This window comes from Pyxicephalus adspersus, chromosome 3, assembly GCF_032062135.1.
Source record: "Pyxicephalus adspersus chromosome 3, UCB_Pads_2.0, whole genome shotgun sequence".
Taxonomy (NCBI): Eukaryota; Metazoa; Chordata; class Amphibia; order Anura; family Pyxicephalidae; genus Pyxicephalus; species Pyxicephalus adspersus.
Window position 1 is genome coordinate 35,733,060 of NC_092860.1, and position 27,902 is coordinate 35,760,961.

Consider the following 27,902-nt stretch of genomic DNA (forward strand, 5'->3'; position numbering starts at 1 on the left):
TGTATTGGGAACACCCAAGCCAAGACAGGCGGTGTCTTCGGTTGTTTGTGTTATTGGTTGTACGGACCGGAAGGGGTGTGAGCTGCACGTCTGGTGCTGGGTGCCTTTTCATGTTGTTGGTGTGCCCGGTAAGTGTGCGCCTTGCCATGGAGGCACGCAGTGCATATAAACATCACTTTCTGGTTACGTAACATTGCAACTAATTATAGATTATTGCTCATAGGGTTTTAATGATCTCTTCAAAAGTTTTTTTAATGACTGTATTGGTACATAATCTTCTTATGCATTTTACTATATGTGTTTATAATAAAAACAACTTTGTAGATCCATATTTAATGTACAGTGCTACGTAATATGTTGGTGCTATATAAAACCTGTTTATTATTAATAATAATGTAGGTGTGACTGTCCAAATCAGATTGATAGGAAACAGTAGACTGGTTTACTGACCCATTATCCACAATCCCCATACTAATATGATGGGTGATCTATAAAATGATTCAAACCAAGAAGAGCGGCCTTTACTAAATACCTCCTGGAAGGCTTGTGATTATATCTGCCAGCAAAACCATTGAATACACACGTTGACAGGGTAACAGTGCACTTCCACATGTAGTAAAATCACTGCAGTGTTGTCAGCCTTGCTGGTACAGGTATTCCTCAGGTTACATACAAGATGGGGACTGTTCTTAAGTTGAATTTGTAAGTCAGAACAGGTACATTATTTTATTAAATGCAATTAGGACAGATGTTTGTCTCAACATAATATTAAGCAGCGTGGTGTCAGTTACTGTATAAAATCCTCACTGTGAGCTAATCACAAACAAAAAAAGCTTTATAGAGCCTAGACATTCAAAAACTTCTGGAGCAAGCTGTGCTGTGATATGCAAAAAGAAAGAACTGTAGATTTTGTCTTGGTCATTAAAGAGTTACAAAAGCGTGCAAGACAGCAAAAGATTTCTTCTGCAAGTCATGCGAACCGCCCCACCCCCATCAAGCCTCTGTCCTGCACACAAACAGCAGGGAAGCCCCGTTTGTATCTGGAAGTCGGCTGTATGTTGGATGTCCATAACTCAGGGATTACCTGTACTTCCTTTGATGGGCTGACAGTTCCCCTCTGGCTACAATAAAGTCACTGCAGGGTTACCAGCCGTGCTGGTACTTCTTTGATGGGCTGACAGCTCTCCGCTGTCTGCAATAAAATCACTGCAGGGTTGTCAGCCTTGCTGAAAATTTCTTTGATGGGTTGACAACTTTTCTTCATCTGCAGTAAAAATCCCTGCAGTTGTGTCAACCTTCCTGGTACTTCTTTTGAAAGGGTGGCAACACCTTATCAAAAGAAGTAAAATTGGTTCAGTATTGTCAGCCATGCTCGCTGCTGTTGGTTCCTTGCACAGATGACTGTAGTTGTTAATACAAGAATAACCAAAACGTATTTCATAGAACAGGTCCTTTACCTAGACATGTACACTACTTCCATCAGTAGAGAGTTTAGATTAACTTCCAACTACCAGGGATGTGTTAATACCTATCTTTTTCTAATGAAATTCAATTTTCTAAAAATATCTTCATGGGTAAAAACAATTTATAAACAGTATCCTGAATGAAACAAAGATCCATATCCAAACATTTTAACTAAATAGCAGAGCTAAAACCTTGGGAAATGGAGGTTGCCCTCCAACACAATGTCATTGGAGTGTGTATTACCTAGTAGCTATGACCAACATTTGCTATTGATGTCATATGCATGTTTTATTATTTTGTCACTGTGTTACCCTGAAGAAGGGACCCTGCGAGCCTCAAAATGTTTGCTAAGTGACATTGAGGGTTTTTTTATTTAAAACAAGTGAATCTGACATCCACTGAAACATTCTCTGGTGGAGAATTTTCCAGTTCCATGTGTTTTAATGGAAATAATTGATTATTCTCTTGGTAATGTGTTAGTAAATGTTTATATTTATTGCTTTTAAAATAAACCTCTATGTGTTCAGAATGATCAACTTGCAATCATGGCACTGGAACGAACTCACCAGCAACACTATTTCTATGCATGTTGGAAAAATGTTTATCTGCTGTAAATATATAAGTGCAGAGGCTTGTATATAGATGGGCAGCACCGTGCCTCAGCCTTTACAGCGCTAGGTCCTAGGTTTGAATCTCAGCCAGGACACCATCTGCATGGAGTTTGCAGGTTCTCCCCATGTTTGCGTCTCCAGCGTCTACCAAAGTTAAAGTAGAAGTTCTGTTCATTTATCTTTTTGTTCTGCTACTGCTATTGTAAAAATATAGAGCAATTTTCTTTTGTGCGCATTTTTACAATTGGAGAGAGAACATGGACCGTAGAGGCTGTGCTTCTAAAATAAAAGGCATGCAGAGAGCTAAGGGCCATTATGTCCTACAGACTTTCTGTGGCTGATCATATTCCCATTACTGACATTACCGTGCCTTGTTTTGCACTGTGCCTTTGTTTGGAGATGGCCATCTTGTTAGAGACGCAGGTTTTGCTTACTTATATCTGAACTGCCCTCCAATGACGCAAAAAATGGGGTTAAAATACTGGTATTCAAGAAGCAGCAGGAGATCTAGTAGAAGCACACATCCCCTGAATAAACCAGAGGCAGGGGGATGCTAGTTTGCAGGTCCTCATGTACACCTTTCTCTCCAGCAAGTATCTTGTGAGACTAACAGCCAGAGGCAGTGGGGCCTCTAATTGTCACACACTGCTGATACACTTCTATGACACTACCTACAGGGGTGCCAAAACAATGATAGTGCACATTTTTCAGTTTCCTTATTGTCTGATTAAAAAAATAATTATGTAAATGATGTAAAAAGTTTAGGTTTTTGTGCTCTGCACTCATATACGCAATTCCTTACAGAGAAATATACACCCAGCATGGACTTCCCTTGCCCACAGCAAAATGAGGGTGGCAGCAGCTCCATGGCATGCAAGTGGAGCCTGGCAGAGGCTCAGCAGAAACTAAACAGTTTGGCACTTCATAATTCAGAGTCCATAGATCAAGAGCATGCCAAGACTCATACTGAGCTGTCAGAACTACAGCGTAGTGAAGAAGAATGGAGGCGGAAGGAAGCAGCTCTGCCACTGGGTGAGAACTGGGGAATGTCTTCTTCGGATGCCTTTAGTCAAGATGTATTTAATAAGGTACTGTAATCTGTTGCTAAGTATTCCACCTGAGAAGGCAACTATTAAAGTGAAGGAACATTTAATCAAGAACATAATAAGTAAAGGGACAGGATTTATCACAATATCATACTACTTGTAGATTGTTTCATTAGATTTCAGTGCTGAATAATGCCAGTAGGTTGAAGCACTTTGATCCTCCTCAGTATCCAGATAGATGAACCCCAGTAAAATGTTTTACTTTTTCATTAAGCATATGTAAACCCAAAAACCAAAGGTTTCATAATCATGTGCCTTGTTCAGGCACGTTCTGTTACAAAGTGACCATGTCATTTTAAACATGTGCATTGTCACCCTGACATAAGAGCTTCCAGTGGAGACCACAAGTGTCTATAACACATATAACACAGGCATGACCCAGTCTTGTCAATAGGATGCCTGCTGTGAGAAATGCCCTACAGCCATCACTGGAATGGGTGCATGTAGACAGAAATCGGCTGTAGGGAGTGGAGTATTGAAATGCAAAGCAATAGGTGTACTTTCTATATAAACACAATATGCACATACTACTGGGATGAGTGTTGGCATTTCTTTAAAAAAAGCTGTGTCTCCAAAAGATTTTTTGAAGACTTGTTAGATTTAAGACATATTTTGAGGTCTGCATATCATTAAAAAAAAATAGTAATGAAAAGGTGAATTTCTGGTCTTGTTACTCCATTTGTGTTGGTAATAATTTTTTCTTTTAAACTCAGAGTTTTATCAATCAAGCTAAAACCAGAGAGGACGAAGACCAACCACTGTCATTTTTACAAAAATATGAAGATAAAATTCGGCATTTTGGTATGTAGATCACCTATTATTAGGTTATGCATATTTATACACAATTTGATGTTATTTATTATTACAAACGGGAAGAAAAATATCATTTGGAGACGCTTTTTCAATCTAGTGATCTGTGTGTGTGTGTCAAACCCCAAAACAATCCAGCTGAATTAAAAATTAGTTCTTAATGTGAACTCTAAATCACTTCTGGTCACTTCAACTCTGAAATAGTAAATACAGAATTAAAGGCTACTACATTTATAGACACATTGTGATAAGCCTGATGTCACTTCATTGAATCCCCTTGGATTCTGTGTTGGTCAGTACCCACCAATCATAATAAAATACCAATAAGGAGCGTTTACATAATCTCATAGCTGTGTAGTTTGGTACCCACCTGATTGTTCATAGGTGGTCAGGGTAGGGAGAGGTAACAGGATTGCTTTAACCTCCCTTTCCATAGCAGCACATGTGCAACTTTCCTATACTACACTGTTCTCCAGTTCAGTTGTAGTTAGTTGAGGTGAAGCGTGTGACTCATTCCATGTCACAATGTTTGACTGATTACGGAATACATAACGAGTGTTCATAGCTTTTTTGTAAGCTATAGAGTGAAGGAAACGTGAGTGTTTGCTGCAGAGAAGGAGTAAGGTAAATTGCCTTGTTGTGGCGCATTAAAAAAAATAAAGGGTACATTTAAAGGCTGCATGGAGTTTTTGTCTATTTACAATGTCATGTGTGTGAACAGTAAAGCTATTGGTTTGTTTGCTTGCTCCAATGCACTTTGTACTATCAGAAAAAAAGTAATTTGAAATCATAGCTCAAATGTATTTAAATGTAATTTGTTTTATTTTGTATTGACTTGAATTTGTCTTTGCTAGTCTTGGTTTAACATTACTATGTGTAAATGATTTCTCCTTTAGGAATGCTTAGCAGATGGAATGACAGTCAGTGGTTCCTTTCCGAATACCCAGACCTGGTATGTGATGAAACTGCCAGATATCTTCTTATGTGGTGTTACCATTTAGAAAGTGAGCAGGTGAGCACCAGTCTCTGTTAGAAATTTTTTTGCACTTTGATTTGTCATAGTCCTATAGCTCTATCTACCTGTGGTCCTCATACAGGAGCACATACTGTAGTATGTGTTTGCATTCTTCAACTCCTCTCACACCTGATTACTCCTTGGAGTATGCTTTGGGATAGGTTATTACTAAGTACTGTATATTGATACTGAGATTTTTTTCTCAGTACAAAGCAAGCTTCCTTTTGGAAATATTGCCTTGCAAAAATAGTTTTACTTTCCATGTAGTCTATAGTTTTTTTTTTTTTAGTTTTTTTTAGCTCAGATTAGGTTAACAGTATAATTTTTTTACTATATTCAACCTTGTTCTTCTGCCAATGGGTCGGGGGGTGCAGCATTATTGTACCCTAGTTATGGGTCATCTGAAGAAGGTAAAACTTCACATCTGTCTTTGTCAGTATATGTAAGCCAAGATCCTTTATACCATATGTGTTCAAGCAGCTTAGGAAGGCTGTCTTTATATTGCTTGCATGTGGGACCTTGAGCTTCCACCACAAAAAGGCAGTCACCAAGATTATTGCATTGTTACTAATGCGTAACTTCATTTTTTTCCTCCTTTTGTGAATGCAGAAAAGGGCCCTAATGGAGCAAGTGGCTCATCAAGCAGTTGTCATGCAATTTATTATTGAAATGGCAAAAAGCAGTAATATAGATCCAAGGGGATGTTTCCGCCTGTTTTTCCAAAAAGCTAAAGTAAGTGTTTTGTCTAAGTTATCGTGATAATTGTTTTATGTAATGTTAATTATTCTAAAATAGCATGCCTAAAGCCGAAATGTGTACCTCTGCTCTGCAGAATATAGCCCTTGGTTTACAGTGTCCTCATTATTGGTAGCCAGCCCCATTTTGTTATTATGTGCATAATCCACCAGATTCTCTGCAAGTGACTCCTTTCCTTTGTTGACATTTTGGTAAAGTTAATCATACACACATAAATCCTACTACATGGCACCATGCACCTGATTTATTAAAGCTCTCCAAGGCTGGAGAGGATACACTTTCATCAGTGAAGCTGGGTGAAATTTATATTTATATTTATATTGTGTTTGTTTTAATTCCCGTTGTTTCAGTCTGCTAGGTGAGCCATAATACCTGTGGAAAACAATACCTTATTATTACAGATTTTACTGTAAAGAAACCTTTCCCTTTGCAGAATTTTCAACTTTACATCCAGTTTCTATTCACTTGTTGACTAATTCTCAGTGTGGGGCTTCTTTTCTTATGGCTATGATCTTACATTTCCTAAGATGCCCTCCCTTGCAAGTTCCACATTGTCCTTGTGAACTGAAAACTCATCTGAATTGTTTTTACTTTTGTAGGCAGAAGAAGAAGGGTACATAGAAGCTTTTAAAAGTGAGCTTGAAGCATTTAAATTAAGAGTTCGACTGCACATAGAGTCCCAAAGGCATTGCTCTGTGAATCTACAGAATCCTCCTCCTGGCTATGAACAAATGGGTATACCATGCTTTAATACACAGGTACATTTTACCATGCATATGTGTATATTGAACAACCCTATTAGTTGGAAAACTAATACCAGGCACTACTGTGTGTCTTATGTGTACATAGCTCATAGCCCAACATGTACTGTAGACTGTACAATATAATTCCTACATTGTGGAAAGATATAAGAAGCCCCTTGGTTATGTACTTATTTTACTAGGTATGGCATAAGAAGTATTTAGGTGTAGGTATGCTTAAACATCTTGACTAAGAAAAAAAGTCATTAAAACCTTATTCTGCCTTTGCAACAGTGCCCTTAGTATTTCCAGTCCCTACATTGCTTTTTTCATGTAAGTGTATCTGGATTATTTAGATTAAACATGGGTAGCTAGTGGTTGTTTTAATTGCAATTTTTTGTTTTGGCAATTTTTTTTTAGGGCCACATACTTCTATGACAAATGTAGTCGTTATTAAATTTAAAAAGACTGCTGTTTTGAGCATGGGGACCTTGCGGCCTCTGCAAGATTTCAGGCCTTCACGGCGCAGTGTGTTACAAATTGTTTTCTTGGTGACTATGGTCCCAGCTGCCCTAAATCATTGACAATTTCCCCCCGTGTAGTTCTGGGCTGCTTCGTCTCCGTTCTCATGATCATTGCAATTCCACAAGGGGAGATCTTGCGTGGAGCCCCAGACCGAGGGACTTAACAGTTATTTTGTGTTTCTTCCATTTGAGAATTATCGCGCCAACTGTTGTCACCTTCTCACCAAGCTGCTTGACGATAGTCTTGTAGCCCAGTCCAGCCTTGAGTAGGTCTACAATTTGTCCCTGACATCCTTAGACAGCTCTTTGGTCTTGGCCATGGTGGCTAGTTTGGAATCTGATTGCTTCTGTGCACAAGTGACATTTTTTTTACAGGTACTGTAACAAGCTTGGATTAGGAGCACTCCCTTGCATAGGGTGCCTTATCTCAGCTTGTTACCTGCATACAGTGAATACACCTGGAAGCCTGAAATCATGTTGGTTGATGGAGGATCAAATACTTTTTTCACTCATTACAATGCACATCAAGGTCTGACTTTTGAGCACTGGGTTTTTGTGGGTTCTTTTGTTGTTATTCTGTCTCTCATACCTACAATAAACCTACCATTACAATTATAGACTGGCCGTTTGGCCTCTGACAAAGAAATGTACAAAATCAGCAAGTGGTGGTACTGTGCATTGTGACCAAACATCTCCACTTTGATCTCATCATTCAAACCTAAGCCTTGGTGCCATGTTCTTCCAAACAAACCATACTTGTTCAGTCTTTTTTATATTTGTACTGTCACAAACTTTAACATTCAACATGCTTAATGAGGTCTGTATGAGTATGAGATGTAGCTCTTGTTTTTTTTTTTTTTTTTTTTTTTTTGCAATTTCTTAAAGCATTGCAAAGGTATGACTTTGAGGGGAATTTGCTGGGATATCCACTCATCTCATTTCTCATTAAAAAGGGGTGGACTTCAGATTGTTTGGAAATGGCCCTAGAACCCCTCCCAGAATAATGGTCAGCAACATGTTCTTTGCCTTCCATTGTCTTTCCTCTTTGCCATTGTGCTTATGATCATTTAAATAGGCAAATTTGATTAGCAGCATCTGGCTATTATTTACCGTCATATATTCCATAGAAGTGTTAAAAATAAAAAGTGCTTTTCTGCTTGTGAAGTTTGACTTAGTCTTTGTTAAATTAATATTGGTGCCCCATAATATTTGTGCATCTGAGGGTGTATTTATTCTAACTATGTGATTTAAAAAAAAATTATGTCATGATATGTAAAACCTTAGAATTGAAAGAGGGTGTATTTTTGTTATATACGACTATATGCTGTTAACTAAAAGTTTGCCAGCTAAGTCTGTCTCTGGAGTCCTCAGTGTACCTATGAATAGAATATATTTCTTTATTTTTTTCTATCTTTGTTCACAGAATGTTCCATATTATCAGCTGAATTCAGATCTGCGCCATTTTGTCCCAGTGAAACCAACAGAGGAAGACGATACAAAGATGATGGATATACAATAACGTACCATTAAGCACTTGAGGAAATATTGCTACAGAAACTAGTGTGGCTGTGTTCCTACTAGTGACATTTACTACTACACAATGCTGCACTTTATTTATTTTTCCTTCAGTGGCCAATGCCCAATAAGTTTGTGGTGTCTTACAAGTGTGAACATTTTGCTGCTATTTTTCCGTGTCAGACAGGAGAATGGAACTGAACTCAATGCTTCTGCCAATAGTAGTTTTGCCTTCAACCTTCGCCTTGATTTTTATGAGGAATAGTATTACAAACTTGAATAAAAGACAACAGTGGTATTGACATAATGAATATAGGACTAGCAAATTGGAACCTTTGTACTCCACTATTCACGTTATTCTTATATACAGCTATGTCATATTTTAACAAGTGAAGTAAAACACATTTTTTTTATCAACATCCTTCAGTATTTTGAGGAAATTCACAAGTGAGAGTCAAAGAGACAACCAAAAATCAAAAAATAGTGATATTTCCAATATAAAAGGAGCCTGGTGTGCACTCTATCAAGTGGTTTTTTTTTTTTTTGCCCTGTTTTTTTCCACACCCTAAGGTCTTGCTGAAGGCAATGATGTTCCCATTTAAATACAAAATTAAAAAATCGCCAAAAAAATTTAAAAAAAATCCTTTTTTTTAAATTACCGTCATAGATGCTCAGACCCAAAAAGTTTTGAGATCACATTGTCGGGAACGCACAAGATCTGTGGTAGGAATTTCTAAAGCCTTTGTCAAAACCTAAAATATTGGTTTGGGTGGAAAATATGTTTCTTTTTCTGCAATATACACTGTACATTTGCAAGACTGTGTGAATACATTGTAGGTATTCCACAGCTATACTTTTTATCATAAAGAATTTTCTAATAAAAGTAATCCCTTTGCTGAATTACTTTGTCGAGAGCTAAGATGTGCAATCTTGAAGAATACTGTCATGCTCCAGAAAGGAGATATCAATCTTTAGTTTTTCCTACCTTGTAGGCTAATTTCACACGTCAGATGATTTTCGTCCAAGTATCATTTCAGGGCTAGTGTCTGTTGAGAATCTGACGTGTGTACAGCAGCTGTCCAACGTCGTTCATGGATCCGTCCTTGTGGATCCAAGAACATTCGTAATGCAAGTAAAGGAGAGAGAGCTCAGCAGGGTGCCGCTCGCTCGTTCTCCCCTCTCCATAGAGCAGAACCGCACTGTATGTACAGCACTCGTTCATGCATCTTTCACTCTTTTGTTGTGGGAATGAATGTGAAAGTTCCTTTCCAAATTTGTTGCAAGCAGAAGTTACTCTGTGGGAGACAATTTCTATCATAACCCCAAAACAATTATTAAAGGAACGTAGACTGTAAACTTAGCAAAATGAAATTTTACCTTGCAAAGAAATGTTCTACTTGGCTATATGTAAAAGGTGAAGCTTTGCTAACATCCACCATTCAATTCTTGCAAACAAATAATGTGATGAATAAATATTTCTCACTATTCTCAGAAAGTGTTCTATTTACATGAACATGCCTGTATTATGTATACCTGAGCATGAAAGAACATATCTGATGCGAAGTGTGCTTTAATATACAGCAGTAACAAAATTGAAAGACAGAAAAATCACCAGAATGAACAACCATTGTAATTTATTGAAATGTTTTTGAAACACTATTTATTAAAACTGCCAATTAAAAATTATAAAAGGCACACCATTTTGCAAATCACATATGCTTACTTATTAAAAAGATACAATTTGTGCAAAGTTGTCATTCACATTTGTCATTAAAAATAGATGTCATTAAAAATACAGTAATGAAATGCACTGTACCCTATAGCCATTTAAATGGAGTGCATGTATGTCAAAAATAAGGTGATCTAGCTAATTATCTTATCGGGTCATAAAATACTACCTTACAAAAGTTATGAAAAAGTGTAATTCAAGCAAAGTTCTGATCCATCTTTTACCTCCTGTATTTATTTTTTTCTAGAAACATGCCATTCACACTATAGGCAAAGTCTAGTAATATCAGCTTTGATCTGACACTGTGGCTGCTTTTTGGTGTATCTGATCTTCAGGTGTCTTTAAATGAAAGATATTTGCAAGTTTCCCTCTGAAGCACTATTAACTACATATATGTACCTTTATATATATATTTACTCTGCAAGGTTCTGATCTGTAATATAATAAAGAATTAAGAGTAAATGAGTTACAAAGAAAGTAAATTATTCTGGGTATGCGTTTTTGGCCAAAGATATATGGCTAGTTTTAGGAGCTCAGTTGTGCAGCTTGCAAATAGTATTCCTATGGTGAAAACTAAACAATAGCACACAACTGCAGGTAATTACACATGGCCACAAAACTATCCAGTTGTGGGCAAGTAATTGTTGTGCGGATTAAATCATCTATAACCATTCCACAGTAAAGACCCAGTGTTTAACTCTATTTCAAGTGACATAAGTAGCAGGATTATGCTTAGGCTCAAGCTTTAGAAGATCCTGTAATTTACATATAAGCAGTCATCCTAGCTTCAAAGAGGGCTTATCTCTAAAAGGGCAATTCTGAAATTTTGCTTAAAGTACATCTCAGGGCTTACTAGGTCTTTCTATCCATTCTTCCCAATTCTATAAATACCTTTTATTGGGTCCAATAATATAATGGATAACACCTTCTGTAGGGAACAGACCTAAATGCCTAAAATTGTTACATGGCACCATTCTCTGCCCTATACTCCTATCCAGGACAAAGCCCTAATGCCCTGGGCTCACATAAAGTGGGTAAGTGACATTGGGTGTCATTAAAACCAAAAGCTGATCAGGAGCTGGAAAGGCTGGTCCGCAGGGTCGCTTTTTTTTTTTTACTAAATTTGTTCCATATTTACTGTATGTGCCCAAAGTGAATTGGGTTTTAAGAATTGTGAGTATTAGTGTGTGAAGTTATGAGAACCCCCAACTGTCATCACAATGCTAATTTTCTTGGTTTTTTGTTGAAACAGAAATCTCAAGCTAAACTGAAGCCAACTAGTAGGATATTATACAGTTTCATATTTATGGTTATTTATGGTTTTCTTGTTCTTTTGGTGAATGTTTCAATTACCTTATTATATTGTAATAAAAAGTCAGACAGCTCAGTAGCAACCAAATCTTGAAGAGAAACGGAGGAAGTAAAAGAAAAAAAAAAACAAAAAAAACAGGAGGGTATTTTCCTGGCAAATGTCACTTCAGGTAATTAGTATTTTCTAGGTGGCTACAGTCTGGGTTTCATTGACAGTATATGTAGTGTGGCACAAAAGAACATAACTGCATGGAAAGCAATGCGGTTTGTTCTTACGAATAGAACAGTGCTGCAATGCACTACTGCATGCATATCTGTCCAATGTTTTTGTGCGCAGCCCCATTCGTTGTGGTGAATGGGGTCAACGATATGCATGGCAATGCACATCTGTATAGTGTGAACAAATCCTAAGTCAAAGCTTTTTTTTATCTGTAGGGGTCAGTGACAAAAATTCCAAAAACTCAAGATTTTTGAAGGTTATACTTATCTCCACGCACAGACCAGCTTTCCTCTTGCAGCACCCGCGGACATCTGGCACCGTTCCAGGGAGCAGGCAGCAGGGACGTCTCAACATGGATTTAGTGTAGTAAGCAAGACCTAACAGCTGTTTCTGCAGAACAGCACCATCAAAACATCAGTGGCCAAACAGTGTACTACAGTCCCTGTATTGAAAATAGGATCTGAAATTCATATTGGAAAAGTGAAGGACCTGAATTATCGATGGTCGGATTTTCGATTGCCAACTGTACTTTTAATTCATTGTTTCAAATTAAAAACACACAATTTTACTTTATAAACAGCCATCCCAATAGTTACTATATTGAGATCAAAGACTTTTTACTTTTTTACTATATAAACTATAAAATATAGAAAAGAAAAGTGGCTTACTGGCCATGGCTGGACCTTCTTTTTACATCATAATTGCCATAACTATATGTGGCCTATATCCAACAAGGTCCTAGAAACCTTCCTCAGGGATGTCCATATATGTCATTTTCCACTATATCACAATGGTGTTCTAATAAATGGAGATCTGGTGACTGTGGAGGCCATTTCCGCATAGTGAACTCATTGTCATGTTCAATAAATCAACTTGAGAATATTTTAGCTTTGTAACAATCGCAAATGATCCTGCTGGTATAGTATAGTGTAGTCATACAGGGATTGACATGATTAGCAACAATACTAAAGCAGGCTGTGACATTTAAACAATGCTTAATTGGTACCAAGCGCCTTAAATTATTAAAATCATTATTAAATTATCCCCCCCATACCATTACATCACCATTAGCCTGAACCATTGATAAAAGGGCGGATGGATCCTTGCTTGTTGCTGATGCCAAATTCTGAGTGCACCATCCAAATTGAGACTCATTCATGGTACAGAAAGATGAAATCAGTCTTTAGTCTCTCTTAGGCTACATACACACATCTGATGTTTCTTGTCCAATTATTGTTTCAGGGCTGGTATCGGTCGAGAATCTAACTTGTGTACAGCAGATGCCCAACGTTGTTAATGGATCCAGGAACAACCGTAATGCAAGTGAAGGGGGGAGAATGCAGCGGGGTGCAGCTCGCTCGTTCCCCCCCTCCTCTAGTGAGAAATTGGGACTCATAAGACCAAGCAATGGATTTCAAGTTTTCTCTTGTCCAGTACTGGTGAGCTTGTGTGAATTGTAGCCTTGGGTGCCTGTTCTTAGCCGACAGTAGTGGCCCCCATTGTGGTCTCCTGTTGGTGTAGCCCATCTGCTTAGGAGTGATGTGTTAGGTGTTCAGATATACTTTTCTGCATACCTCCAGTTGCAATGAGTGCTTATTTGATCTCATGTTTTTGTCTGCTCAAACCAGTGTGGCCATTCTTCCTTGCCCCCCAGCATCAAGAAGGCCTTTCCACCCATAGAACTACTGCTCATTTGATATTTTTTTTACTTTTCAGACTATTTTCTGTAATCCCTATGGATGTTTGTGGGGTTACCAACAATCATGCCACATTGAAAATCACTTTAATCACCATCTTCCTCATTTGGTTGCTCAGTTTCAACTTTGAACAGGTCGTCTTGACAAATTAATTGGCTGATAGATATTAGACACCTAAATTAACAGGCTGTTTAACAGTTGTACCTAATAATGTGGCTGGCAAGTGTATATTCTACATTTTCAAAAATCTACTGCTGTTAGATATGACAGAGTCAGACTTGCAAGGACCTTCATCCAAATAACATTATGGTACATGAATATTTATCATGTAGAGCAGTGGTTGCCAACCTTTTTGGACCTACTGACCACTACTAAACTTACAGGCTCCGGACTCTGCATGCGCAGGGAGACGTGTCACTCAAGGGAGAAGAAATTTCCCCCTGAGTGATGTCATGATGGCAGAACCCGACCACTCTCCCATCACAGGTCTGAGCTCTGGCCCGTGCCCCCCCCCCCCCCCCAAAGCGGTTCTTCTCCTGCCTGGGGGACGTGAGATGGCTGGCCAGAGATGCGGACCACCAGTTAGTGACCACTGATGTATAGGATGTGAGGTAGTTATGTTTATGACCATGTGCTAATGACTGGTGTGAGGTAATGTGATGAGGATAGTAAAAGCATGGTGCATCCTCTAAAAACTATTTTAAAACAAACCTTTGTAGTTTACCAAAAATGCATTCTGTTGTTTAACAATAAAAAATACCAAGATCTAAGTAAAGATGTAGTTCAAGCTGTGGCAAGAGTATATGGAATATAGCAGGTCATAAAAATATTACTAAATTACTACTAGCAGGGATGGCAAAGCATGAATCAAACATCTTCTAAAAACATTCAATGCAGAGTTCAAGCTTTCATATTATCTACAGGATGTATTGAGAGAATGACAAGCAAATTAAGATTTGTATCCCTTCCTTTTTATTATACCTTCAGCTGCCTTGTACTCCTGATCTGCTGAACATTTTGACACATTGTTTTAAGAGAAGAAACCTCTGGTTCTACATTTTTCAGGGTAAACTGAGATTACAGGCCCAGGTTTGTCACATGTTTACACTAAGGCAATCTTTGCACAATATTAGCACCAAAAATAATGCAATTGTTTATGCAGAAATATTATACATACTAAACGCCACATACATAACATATATTTCTTCTTGATTTTAGTTAACTTTCAGAATAATTCATAATATGAGCAGCATCTGTCATAAACCAATTCACAATAGTTTCCAATACACCAGAATTACAAAATACACTTTAGCATAAACACATTACCGTATCAATATTAAAATGGTTCGCAAAAGATATGTTAAATCTTTACCACTTAAGAAAACCAATTATTGTGCTTATACATGAGGTGATCATTCCATAAAAATGTTTCTTTTTCCAATAGCTCTGCGATATGTTTGGACAACTTTACACTACAATAGTCTCCAACAAGCAGAGAATTATACATAAAACATTATTGTTTGCATACTAAAAATGCTAATATCCAATAATAAAAAGAATACTATGGCACAGAGAAAGTATGTAGATTGTTGCTGAATTTACAGACCATTCAGTTCATGTTTTTATTAAAAACATATTTAAAAAATTTAGGCATTACCAGGAAAATAGAAATTCCCTGTTTGGCACTCAAAGTATTAATAAGGGATTCCTGCATCCCATTCCCAAACAGCCGCAGTAGTGCCTACATCCCACTAGAAATTTTTAGATCTTGTTGGACTAAGGTCTGACTGCAAAAACTGAATGGATCACTTGGAAAATGTTGGCACTGGGGGTGAAATTGGTGACTACTCCTGTTGGAGGACAAAGTTTAACTGGGTTTTTATGAAAACCTTGTTTAAGTCAATATATGGCAAAATAGTGACTGCAATGTTATCAGTTATTATTCATAATAGTAGCGTATAATAACTATTACTAAGAAGAGTTTACTAATAAAAGGCTCACAAGCTTGTACCCTGTGTTACCATCACTATGTGTTCTGGTGTCTATCTGCCTTGACACTGAGCTGCCAACTGTCTGGAATGGGTTACTGCAGCTAAACAAAACAACATTTTGGGTATCATGTAGGCTAGCATCTGATTCATCTATATGAATGGATCTAAGAATGTGGAATCTGATCTTCCACTTTCACTTGTTACATACTTACATAGAAATTCCGAATGAAGCTTTAAACAGTAAAGCAGCAAGAAACTAGAGTCCAGCAACAAATCAATCTCCTAATAACAATGGTTTTTAAAGACAGGATGCCTTCATATAGCCCACATAATAACTATTGTGCTTACAATAATCAGGTATTAGAACAGGAGATTGCAATGCAGACTAAAAAGGGATAATTATTTCTTTAAATTCCAATTCTAGCCAAATATTTTTTGTTAGAGAAGGGAGTGACTTGAACTTCTGTCATTTTTTGTTTGTGTCCCAATTAAGGGGAATTACCCTCATGGAAACATAGAAATGTATGGGGGAGTATGGTGCAGGCATGTTCACTGCAGAGCTAGACATGGAAACTGCTTACTGTTGTATTGCAGTATACATCAATGGTGGTGATGGGGGATTAGTTGAAGTAGAGGGGAATATTTGATAATTGCACTTTATTTGAAAGTTTAGTCATACATTTTTTTACTCCTTTGCACAGGGGGTGTAGTTGCCTCTGTGCAGACGTTTTCTCTCTTTCCTTGGTGACTGGTCTTGTATTCCATATATTTTTGTAGGTAGTCTGTAGCAGTAGAACCTGCTGGGTCCTACCCACAGATCTGTCTTATGATCAGCATGGTAATGTGAAATTTGTGTCCTAAATTCAGCTGTGTACAGAGATTAAACTCAATGGCCATATTCTTATTTGCTCTGTTGAGGTGTCTATCAAAAACTTTCATGCAATTGGCCCAGCAGTTTTTCCCCTATATTTCCAGATGAATAAACAAAGCAATGTCCTTGTTACTACAGGGGTTGGACACATTATATTATATATATAATAAAAACATTTTTTTGTCATTAGTTGTAATGTCAGTGAAAAAATTAGGTGATTTGAGCAATCAAGATTAAAAACGTCAGAAAAGTGTTTCCATAAGCTTTTGGCACACTTTCTGGGCTACAATCCTCTTGTCATTGCTTGTAAAAGTTCATTAATGATTTCAGAATCAAAGATATTTCATCAAAAAAAAAATATCCTCCAATCATGATTAAAATATTACAGATAAAAGTTAAAAAAAAAAAAAAGCACGCACACACATTAAAAAGGCAATAAAACAGCTGGTGTGAAAGCTAAATGAAAAAGATTAAAACATTCACATTGAGTGGTATGTGATTTACAGTTCAGCAGCTGTCCAGTGATTCTGCGCTTCTTTTCAGTCTCCAGTTACTCCTAGGGCTGTTCGGGCAGCTTTGTACGTAGGAATGCCTGAACATGGGGCCAGATCTTGTTCGTCTCTGTCCCAGAAAATGTTTGCAGTACACCCTTGTTTCTAGAGAAACCACAAAGATAGATCATTCAGGTAGGGCAGGATATTCATTTATTCTCAAAATCCCTTCTCAACAACTAAAGTTATACATTTTTTAAGTATTTCCCTTTACTAATTTAAATATTAAAATACGATCCGTAAATAAATTCTCCCTCTTTACTTCCTTGGAAATCACAAGGCCCATTCTGTTCTATGGAGAGGGGAAGAGGGATAACAAGAGAGTGGCTATGCTCTCCTGTCTTGATATCTATAGCGATTGTTCCCCATCAGACGTTGGCTGTCAGTGTACACACCTTAGATTTAGAGACAATCACGACCATTCGTCTCAGACGATATTCATCTGATGTGTATATAACCTTACTTTCTGTGCACTAAATTGGTATGGTATTTTCCTTCAATATGCATCAATCTGCTCGCCACCCAAGACCGGAGGTGAGCACAAAGGAAGGATCACACTCTCTGGTCTGAGCAATTTCATGTTCACAGCTGTCATCTTACAGGAAAAAGCCATTTGATATTACAAACTGGCAGTATTATAAAAGTAGGGTCTGTGAACACATGAGCCATGCTATAGTTTTTCACCACCCCTCTACTGCTCATCCTTTTAAGGATTATTTAGGTTTATTATTCCTGGATCTTTTTCTATACAATTATAAAAATAACACTCACTGGTAATATTGTAGTACAGGCCTGGTAAGGGCCTCGTAGCCTTTCAGTCTCTTGGTAACAGTTTCTGGCTTGTCATCGTCACGCTGAACTAGAGGTTCTCCAGTAATATCATCGATTCCCTGTTTAAATTCATGAAACAGCAAAAAACATATTTAAAGTACATTTGTATAGATCAAGATAGTATATTAGGGATAATACAATATATATTTTTATTGTTCTTTTATTAATTAAGTTCCTTAACAAATGCAAACAACATTTTGCTGTGATAGATGGTGTAGTATACTCACCTTTACAGCAACCCATGTTGTCTACTTTCATTTGATTCCATGTTTGCAGCACATACATACATAATTTTAGTTTACATAGTTACTAAGAATGCCAGATGCCTCAGTTCCCATTCATGAACTGTAGTTTCTTCCTCTGATCCAAACACTATTTTTTGTGATTTAGGGGTCAAAAGATGAAACCATAGAATAGGGCAGGGTACAAGGGCATCCAGCATTTGTAGAAGTGTTGAATGCTGAAGAGTCCAATGAAGCAGGATGCAACTGAACAGAAAAGAAACAGGTAGCTGGAGAAGTAACTATACCACCTCCTTTACTTTTGCAATTTTTTTTAGACCCAATAGGATTTCCTTCATAAAAGTAGAAGCAAAAACATATTAGGATTTATATATTTAGTTTTCATGCTTCTACTACTACCTTAGTATACCTTCTTATAGTCCATAATGTACCCAGGCAATTTGGCTGGACTGGGGGTGGACTGTCATGTCTAGGGGTAGCAGGGTAGGGTAACAGACACCCTCAGCTAACTTTAAAGTAAAGCGACATGCCAGGTTGAACTTTGCTAATCCAAATCGTATTGCTTCTCCAGGGTAATACCAACATAAGGGGTGTCTGGTCCCTCAAATTCCTCCTTCCTCTATACATATAAATGTGCAAGTTTAGGTGAAATAAGTGAGCTTTGTACAAAACATTAGTTATAAAAAAATGACCATTTAGGATGGCCTACTTTACACAGAATATTTTAATTTCAACAAAAAGTTGGAGAACATATTGGGTCTCTTGTAAGAAAACTGTGTTTCATTAGAAACTTATTGTTGCCCAAATAAACCAATACATTTTATTTGTCTTTTCCACAATCTGGGATTTGATAACTTATATAGAGTCTACATTTGAGATGAAAAGCTTGTTGTTACACGCATTAACACATTATTTCTTTAGTCTTGTTAAAAAAAACACTTTCAAAAACACAAAGCATGTGTATAATTGTTGTTTTGAAGCACTTGAGTTACATCTTACTAAGCAATCAGCAAATCACCAGCCCTGAAAAAGTAAATCTGATTTGCGGTTCCAAGAAAATAACTCTAGTTGCTTGTAGGGACACATATAGTTATGATCATCTTACCGAGACCTTGGGTGGATTAAATTCAGTGTTATACACTCTGCCACTTCCGGGATGGATCCAACGAGCTGTAAGGCGATCCTTAATGGTCTGAAATGGCACATTCAAATCAATGACAGTGCTTATATGATGAGCCTCGTCCAGGGCCTGGGCTTGTGGGACAGTTCTTGGAAACCCTAATTGAAAAGATAAAATATATTTATTTCAGATCAGCTGCAGTTAAGGCACCCAATTTTTTGATGTTTATGACCCAATACTGCAATAACCATTTTCTGATGTGCAGAATGATAATGAATGAATGTAATGAATGTAAAACTACACCAGCTAAAATCCTGCTTACCATCCAGCAGCCAGTTCTGTTCTCCCATGTTGTTTAGCTCCTGCAGGATAAGGCGGGTGATCACATCATCTGGAACAAGCTGGCCTTGATCTATGTAAGTCTTAGCAACAACCCCAATTTCTGTGGAACAATAAAAAGGTTACTCTTTTTTATCCAGTACATATAAAAGCATTGCCCCTAGAGGGACAGTAAGTCAATAGAGACATTTTTAAACCTTGTCTTTTTGTTTGAAGTAAAAGTTGAAGAAAAGATACTCACTTAAACCCCCACTGAGAAGAGTCAATACTGCCTTATTACATATGTAAACTATATGTGACCTTTTGAGGAACACTTTATGGTCTTCCCCATTCAAAACCGATTCATGTGATATGTCACTGTCAGAGCTCATACACTGTACTGTAGATAGGAATTGTCCATAACCCACCCCTTCCTCCAATAAAGTCCCTCCTATTGACAGACGGGTTTAAAATTTTAGTTAGTATGCTAGCCAATACAACACAAAGAAAAATAAATACATTGTTTACCATATTATCAAAAGGACAGGAGGTAAAACTGATAATGCAATATTATTTTAATGTTCCTGCCAGGAAGAATGTTGCTTTCAGGAGAAGGGATCATGCAGATTTTTTAGAACAAATTTCAGTTTAACTCAAACTTCCCAAGCTATAAATACAGCCAAACAATATATATTAAATATCCTACAGTTATTCTCAATACAGTACAGTTATTATTTAAAGGAAATACAACATAAGGACACCTATTAAGTTTCCCTGAATTAAAGTATCCCACCCTGCCCCTTCACACATGGGATCCCAAATATCCCAGTAACAACAACTTTTTCTCATTATTTACATCTAGTGGTACCTGCATAGTAAAACCTCATAAACTTCTATAAAGCAGGTAGATGGGCCTCTGTGCAGAAACTTTCTGTAATAAAGACTGGTCACTCCTGTTCTTACTCCTTGTACATTAAGGATAATCTTTTATCCACCTTCTTTTTGAATGTTTATTGAAAGTTTTTATTGAACATTTGAAATAAAGTACAAACAAAAACAAAGTACAAAATTATTACACGGTACAAGTAGTATACACCAAAAATTACAGCATGCAATGCAATTTTTAAACATAGCAATTTACAGTAAGAGGGTTACATTAAACCAGGTCAGCAAACTTTTTTGGCCACTAGGCCATTTCAGGGATAGGCAGGAGCACACTAAGCCGGACTCTCTCTTGAGTCCTGCCCCAATGGCTCTGTCCCCCAACAGGAAAGCTCCCTGAAGGGAAATTCTTCTCCTCTGCAATGCGTACGGAGGAAAGGAAGGCCCCTGAAAGGAAATCCCTCTCCTCCGCAGTGCATAAGGAGGAGAGGGAATGTTCCCTATTTACCCAGGCACCAGAAGTGTTAACGCTGGCTGCAGTAAATAGGGAAGGGAGCCACCACACGGGGGCTCAAGAGCTGCATGCGGCTCCAGCAATTTGTTGCCATGGAGCGTTAGGCTGGAACAAACTACCGGCTAGGCCGTATCTGGCCTACAGGCCAGAGTTTGCCGGCCCCTGCAGTATTACAGTCAAAAGTGTCATCTGTCTATAATCTTCCCAAGGAGGCAAACCCCTTTCCTTTAGCAGGTATCTGTACCAGATATAAAAAGATTCTTTGTATTGCAGCTGATAAAAGGAGGGTATTAGGGAGAAATGACCTGGTAAGAGAAAGTGAATATAATGAAGACAGGGAAGGCTAGCTTCCAGTGGTTCATACTACTGGGACCTTTCACTATTTCAGTTGGGAATTAGGTGAATACCGATTGAAAATGATCTCTAGCTGATCATGTCTCATTGGGTTTATCTAACAATTTTGTATTCTGGCTTTCAACAACTCTATCAACCTAATATCTTGTTTTCACTTATACAGGTCTAATTCAGTGGAAGGAGACATTGATTTCCATTGCAATGTAATTAGGCGCCTGGCTGCAGTTAAAACGTGGGCCGCCAACTTAATCTGTGTTATTGACAGACCTCAGGGAGAACCAGTATATGTGTTAAGGGGATCCCTTTGGATTTATCCACCCTCTTGTACTTTTGTGAAAACCGTTTGTAGTGATAGAATCTGAGGGTTTTCCCACAGATCTGCTCTCGGCACAGGCTATGTGCAATACAGTGATCATGCCACCATGACTTTTAAACATCCTAAACATTGTACAGACCTTCAAGGGTTTAAGGAACAGACATATTTTACCAATTTTAAAAAGCTAAAGTTATCTATGCACAATAATATTAGCCATGGCAAGGATGTGGTACATTGGTCTGAACATTGAAAATGGCTTTTTAGTTCTTGTAGTAGTCCTTTTTTTGGCTGCCAGGTGGATGTAGAATGGAGAGTTTTAGTGAAATAACAATCATAAGCATTGTAAATTAAATACTATATTGACTATCACAAGCAATATTTAAAGGACACAACATTTTTTTTCTATCAGCGCGTATTATAAACCAGTTTTTATTTTCCCCCAAGTTTACATACAATCCATATTATAAGGACCTTTGTACTGGAATGGGAAAAAAAAGTACCTACCAGTGGGCACTGGTCAAATCCATACAAAAGGACACTATTATATTCATTTCTAAAGAAATGTCAAAAGTCTGACCTAAATATCTGTAGAGGTGTCCCATGACATTCTTTAGTAATCCACCATGCAAGATCAATAAAATGACTGCCTTCTGGGGACTTCTATCCAAACTAAAAAAAAAGGACAGAGTGGGGCAATTCCTGCTCATCTCCCCCCACCTCACAATGACCCGCTCAGTAGCCTGTAAAGCAATCATTTGTTCCAATCTTAAGCAAACAATATGAAAGCTCCTTTTGATTGACATCAATAAAGGGTCTGTATAAAGTCTTATACTTTATGGCTGCAGTCAACAGTTGCATAATACATTTTCATCGGAATTCTAAAATAAATTAAAAAAGCTAATGCAACCATTCTGGAATCAGTTTGTGCAAGTTAAATTACGAAAAGTTATTCTGACCTAACTATTGTATTGGTAAAGTTTGTAGAATTAAACACATATCTAAACAAGTTATGCATACACTGCTATCACAATCTCAAGTCGAGGTACAACCAGCATGCAAATGTTGCTGAGGTTAATATTTAAACAAGTCTAGAGGTCAATGCCAACTTGTAGTCAACTGAAGAGGTGAGAAAGTTAAATATGACTGCATTTAGCCAGCATGTTTTCTTTTAAAATGAACCTGTCATACACAAGGAAGGCTGACATTGTAATGAGGAAATAATACTGTATAGTGCATGTTCACAAGACAGGCACAGGTCACCCCACTGTGCTTATTTATAAAGGCATCTCAAAGAAGAGTGTGACTATTATAAGTAACACATATTTCTCTTAAAATTAAAAATGTTCTGCAATAAAAATGTGGTGTCGTCTTTCAAAACTGTCCAAGCCAGCTGACAAAAAAGTGTCCGTCCACATATATCATGTGCAATTTTGGTATAATGCAACCTTATTATCCTAAAAATGTGTTTTATCCATAAAAATATTACTTTTCAATTTGAATAAAAGTATACTGAGGGATTGCTTGAGCCACTGGATGAGGCAGATGATTTGCACTCCTTAGGTAAAGGTTAACCATGTGTTGATATTTCTAAATATTTGCTTAGGGCAACAGGTACAGGCATCTGTTTTTATACTTTCTTCCATGTTTTGTCAGCCTTCAGACACATGAAGGAATGGGTATAAAGGCTGGTGAAGTCACAACCCCATCAGCAGCAGACCAAGCATTCTAGGATGTCTTATCAGTTTGACACCAAGACATGCCAAGCTGCAATCAGCAACATATATTAAATGAACCAAACCTTTCACACAAGAGCATAACTCAGTTTAAATTTTTGTAAAGTCTCGCTATGTGTTTTTCCCCAGAATTACCGGTATGGAGAAACATATGACCTCCAACAATGCCCTATTCTGACGTGCCTGGGCCCAGCAGCCAGTCTCAAATGGGGAAATTTACTTTAAAACTCACCCCTTCCTCCCCCCTGATTCCTAGTCAGAACTTACACAGGAGTAATGATACACCCCCCCCGCCCCAATAAATGCTGTAGACATTGCAATAGGTCCAAGGAAGAACAGGAGGTAACACACTCCCCTAAATACACTAAACACTACCAACAGCTGTCAGTCTAACACCATAAGCTTACGGACAGGAGGAAATAAAGTGCTGAGCTTGTCAATGGGCTACTACATCCTTGTTGTCTATTTTCTGTGCTATATGGAAGGAGTGCAAGGATCACACAACTAACAAAGCAGATTAACAAGCCCCTTGACTAGTAACGCTAGGTTTAGATGAGCAGTTTTTAACAAAAGGACCATTGCAATTCACTCCTCACAACCAGCCCAAATTATCACTGAAACATATTGGAGCAGTTGGAGGTCTTTTTGCACAATCATTTGATTATGGTGTGCTTGTGTTTTTGAGATGCTTCATACAGTGACTCACGGTGATCTTCCACTCAAACCTTTTCCCTAGACTCCAAACCTCTTCAGTAAATACTCACAAATGACTGTAAAATGCTACTGAACACTATAATGAATACCTGTTGAAAATGAGTGCTCAGAGCTGAAATAAATACTAACCTTAAAAAAGTTTATGTGAACATCAAGTACAGATAAATAATATACCAACTGTTATATTATTACAAACACCACACTCAAGGTAAAAAGCTTCAATCTGCTGCTTGTTTTTTACATTTTGATAAACATGTTATTTAGTACATTGTTTATTTATTATTTATATTATGTGTGAATGGTGTGCAAACCAGATTCCTAAAATTGGTGTAGAACATACCACAGCGTAACATAACACAGCATACTAACTGATGACCGATAACACTGCAACACCAAACAGGCTAGGCATTGTGGAATAGAGCAAAGGTATACTGGCTGACAACATAATTTATGGAACTGACAATAAAGCCGCATACACATGTGCAATAATAGTTGTTGGAAAGGATCTTTCACGATCCTTTCCAACGACTAGCACAGCACAATGCATGAACCGTTCTTCTCCATGGAGAGGAGAGGGGAAGAACGACGGAGTGGCACCCTGTTGCTGTCCCTCTTCCCTTGCATTAGGATCGTTAGTCGTCCATCGTCCGTGGACGGTCGTTCGGAGGATGGACGACTGGTGCTGTACACACGGCAGCCCTAAGACAGTTATCGGGCAAGAACCATTGGACGTCTGTATGTATCTTAAGGGGTGTATTGAAAGATCTGAAACATTCTTCGTCAAACACATTGACCTGGAAGATTCTCTACAAAGAAATATTCCAGTGAATGACAGATTCACTGCTTTATAAATAGACCCCTAAATGTTTTCAAAGTTTATTTATCCCTAGTTAGGAGTAAATTGTCCCTAAGTAGTGTGCATGTGTCTGTAAAGTTTTAAGTTACAGTTTTTAAAGATAGGGGTTCAGTATTTCAGCAGCTCCCCCTTTCTAACAAGTACTTGTCAGTTGCTGTAGTTGTTTGTACAGGTGGTGGGACAGCCAAGCAGTAATGTAAAAAAAAGCCCCAATGAGTACACAACATGTGATTTAAAGAATTCTAATAGGTCACTGTGTTGACTGAATTAACCTCAAACAAAGATTAATAAATATTTGGAATGTCCATGAGGATGTCCATACAAATGCACATCTAATCACACAAGGCAGCAATACAAAAAAAAAAAAAAAAAAAAAACTTTTCTTTAAAACCTTCTCTTTACCCAGTGTAAATATATGGCACATCAGCAGAGACTAGTACGGAATGTATAGTGTTTTACAATTAATTTTTGTATTGGTCAATTAATAACACATTACCAAAGATCACCCAGTCATCTTCCAACCTCTGGACGCAATAGCCTCCTGCTCTGCATAACTACCTATGAATACATAGTGCAGTACAGTCTACAATAGATATATTTATAACTTCAGGGAAGCATGGAAAATATTTAGTGCTAGGGTATACTTACACATATGGCAACTGCTGCCACAGAAGACTATACATGCATAACCTAGCACAACCTAACCAACAACCCATATCATAGGGGTTTAAGCCCAACACTGACAAATCATTTAGTTTTTTTTTTTTAAGGTTTGCAGAGTGCAAAAATGTTTTAGCCTCTGGGTAGAGGGTCATGAGGTTGTCTGAGAATACAGGCAATACGGCATTCCAATGATTGCTTCCAGCGGGGAAAAGGTCAAGTGAAAGTGAATTCAAAGAAGGTTATGGTCAGTGATTAGTTACAGAGCATCTTCTAATGGTATTAAATCCCTCTGTTCTCACAATCATTCTAGTAGAGGTTATCTGAAAATATTACAGATGAACATAAAAATATATATATCTTGGCCCATAGTAATTCTCCCAATTAATTATGGGTGAGTTTAGCAATCCTTTTCACAATTTCTGTTCTAATTATTTGATTAGACAGGAGCAATGTCATCTATAGAAAGCACTAAAATTAAAACTGCAACTTAGTCATTCTTTTAAAAAATGCTTGAAAAAAGTCACTATGAGTCACGATATATATATAGCCATTTTTTTTTTTGTTCATTAGAACAGTACCAAAATGTGTGGCAGTACAGATTTATGGATGTTAGACATATTCTGCAGGAATAGTGCCAATTTTTGCCTTTTTTCTGCTGTGTCTGTGATATTGGAGGTTTTTGTTATTGCTACTTAAAGATAAGTGTACTTTTAGAACACTTTTTTGTACCACATTTCCTCCCGCAATCTCAGCGACATAAATGAATTGATTTTTTCTCTAACACTGTTAAGCAGCCCACCTGAAACCATGCTACTTTTCTACCAAATTCTTCAAATGCATAGTAAACCTGTAAGGCCAAAATCATTGAGGTGATGTGGCAGAAAAGTATAAGTGTTATGAGGGTCTATTCACACATCTATGTGCTTGGCGTTAGGGAACAGACATTCAGCAATATTCTGAAGAAGTGTTGCAATGCACAACAGTTCTTTACCATGCATTGTCAGTGCTACAATACCTTAGTGCAGGGGTGTAAAACTGTGGCCTGCAATGTCCTTTTTTTGGCTCCCTAAATAGGAATTGCATCTGGGCCACCGCTGCATTGAAATAGCGCCGCTACTACAATTCCCGGCATCACTTGTGTCTATAGACCAGCAGGCCTCTCTGCCTATGCGTTCAGTATTTCAGTATCAATTTTGTCTAAGTTTTTATTTTGGCCCGCTGTGTATTTGAGTTTAACACCCCTGCCTTAGTGCATTAGAGCGCCATTTAAATAAACAGCACTGCAATTGTTTTAATATACATGGACTTGTGTTATGGTAATGTGCTTTACTACAATACACCCAATTGCAAGGGTATGCATCAGCCCTAGAAATACGTGTGGGCCTGCTCAAAAGGGCACCAATATTGCTGGCCTCTTTTCCTGGAAGAACTATAGCAACATGACAATGTGACAACAGCAAAAAACAATATGTGATTGTTGTCACCAACAAACAAGGACTAGCAAGATCACCAAAAACATTTCATAAACTGCTAAAATAATGATATTTAAAGATCCTCAGGCAACTATAATTTTGGCCTGAGATGTGCTTTACCAAAGAAAAGAGCAATATAAAATGATCCAAAACCCATAGAAACCCAATGGCAGCTACCGATCACTGTCCTGATTAAAAAGCTATAATCCATTGAATGAGATGAGTAAGTGCAACCCATCAGTGCTCAGACTGCTATCTAATAAAGTAGACAGATGAAATAAAATATTAGTACACAGTTGTATGTATAGTGTTACATTGAAGATGTAAGAAGTAACAATGGCATGCTTGAACAGGTGTGAGCAGTGCAGATACTACAACACACATCCTCATAGATCAACACAGGAGAAAGGAGAATGAAAGTAGTTTAGCGCAGGGGCACAGAAGTCTCCCATTGCATGTCAATGAATGAGATAAAAATGGCACCTCCATATAGCAGTGCCCTGTACCAGTGTCACGTGTTCTATATATTCAAACTTGTGCCATGTAGTCCAGCTACCTTTCCACCCCCATGACAGCTGTACCTGTCTTCCTCTGGATGTTCAGTCTTAGCAGATCCCCACTAGACAAATGCTTGAGAGCGAAGTTTTTAACGATCCGATCTGATATGGTGCCTTTTCCAGATCCTGGGGGGCCCATGATCACAGCCCTAAATAACATTCGAGCCACCATAGCTGCTAATTCTCTGCACAAAGTTAAAAAAGTAAAAATATAAAACAGCTGCCTGTATGCAAATCAGAGTGAATGTGCAAGCATGCGTGCAGCCTTCTGTAATTCTATTAAAAAATCTATATTAAAAAATAGATGGAGATTAAAAATGAACTTCTGCAGGAGCTAAATGAAAATGCTGTGCTCAAGTCACTGTGCCCCTTCCTGAATTATTCCACCCCCCTGTGATCTCCCCACTCCTCCTCCCCGG

At 37.8% G+C, this 27,902-nt stretch overlaps 2 protein-coding genes across 2 annotated transcripts; one reads left to right on the forward strand and one right to left on the reverse strand.

Annotated features, from left to right (window-relative positions):
• Positions 1–10,285, forward strand: CDC37L1 (cell division cycle 37 like 1, HSP90 cochaperone). The gene is made up of 7 exons (XM_072404216.1): positions 1–128; positions 2,880–3,163; positions 3,895–3,982; positions 4,888–5,003; positions 5,616–5,738; positions 6,362–6,520; positions 8,450–10,285. Exons 2-7 carry the CDS (start codon positions 2,897–2,899, stop codon positions 8,543–8,545), a joined length of 849 nt encoding a protein of 282 aa, XP_072260317.1. The 5' UTR covers positions 1–128; positions 2,880–2,896; the 3' UTR covers positions 8,546–10,285.
• On the reverse strand, positions 10,169–27,856 carry AK3 (adenylate kinase 3). Its single transcript, XM_072404218.1, has 5 exons — positions 27,508–27,856; positions 19,427–19,546; positions 19,090–19,262; positions 17,683–17,801; positions 10,169–17,016 (listed from the first exon to the last, which is right to left on the reverse strand). Exons 1-5 carry the CDS (start codon positions 27,653–27,655, stop codon positions 16,917–16,919), a joined length of 660 nt encoding a protein of 219 aa, XP_072260319.1. The 5' UTR covers positions 27,656–27,856; the 3' UTR covers positions 10,169–16,916.
• Between the last annotated feature and the right edge of the window lie 46 nt (positions 27,857–27,902).

What these genes read in the sequence shown, in the direction of transcription:
- CDC37L1 (XM_072404216.1), top strand. Translation starts at nt 2,897, where the DNA reads ATGGACTTCCCTTGCCCACAGCAAAATGAGGGTGGCAGCAGCTCCATG. An exon ending in ACCATTTAGAAAGTGAGCAG is followed by an intron (nt 5,004 to 5,615) that starts GTGAGCACCAGT and finishes TTGTGAATGCAG; the next exon opens with AAAAGGGCCCTAATGGAGCA. An exon ending in TGTTTTTCCAAAAAGCTAAA is followed by an intron (nt 5,739 to 6,361) that starts GTAAGTGTTTTG and finishes TTACTTTTGTAG; the next exon opens with GCAGAAGAAGAAGGGTACAT.
- AK3 (XM_072404218.1), bottom strand. Translation starts at nt 27,655, where the DNA reads ATGGTGGCTCGAATGTTATTTAGGGCTGTGATCATGGGCCCCCCAGGA. An exon ending in GAACATCCAGAGGAAGACAG is followed by an intron (nt 19,547 to 27,507) that starts GTACAGCTGTCA and finishes ATTGTTCCACAG; the next exon opens with AAATTGGGGTTGTTGCTAAG. An exon ending in CCTGTACTACAATATTACCA is followed by an intron (nt 17,017 to 17,682) that starts GTGAGTGTTATT and finishes TGGTTTCTCTAG; the next exon opens with AAACAAGGGTGTACTGCAAA.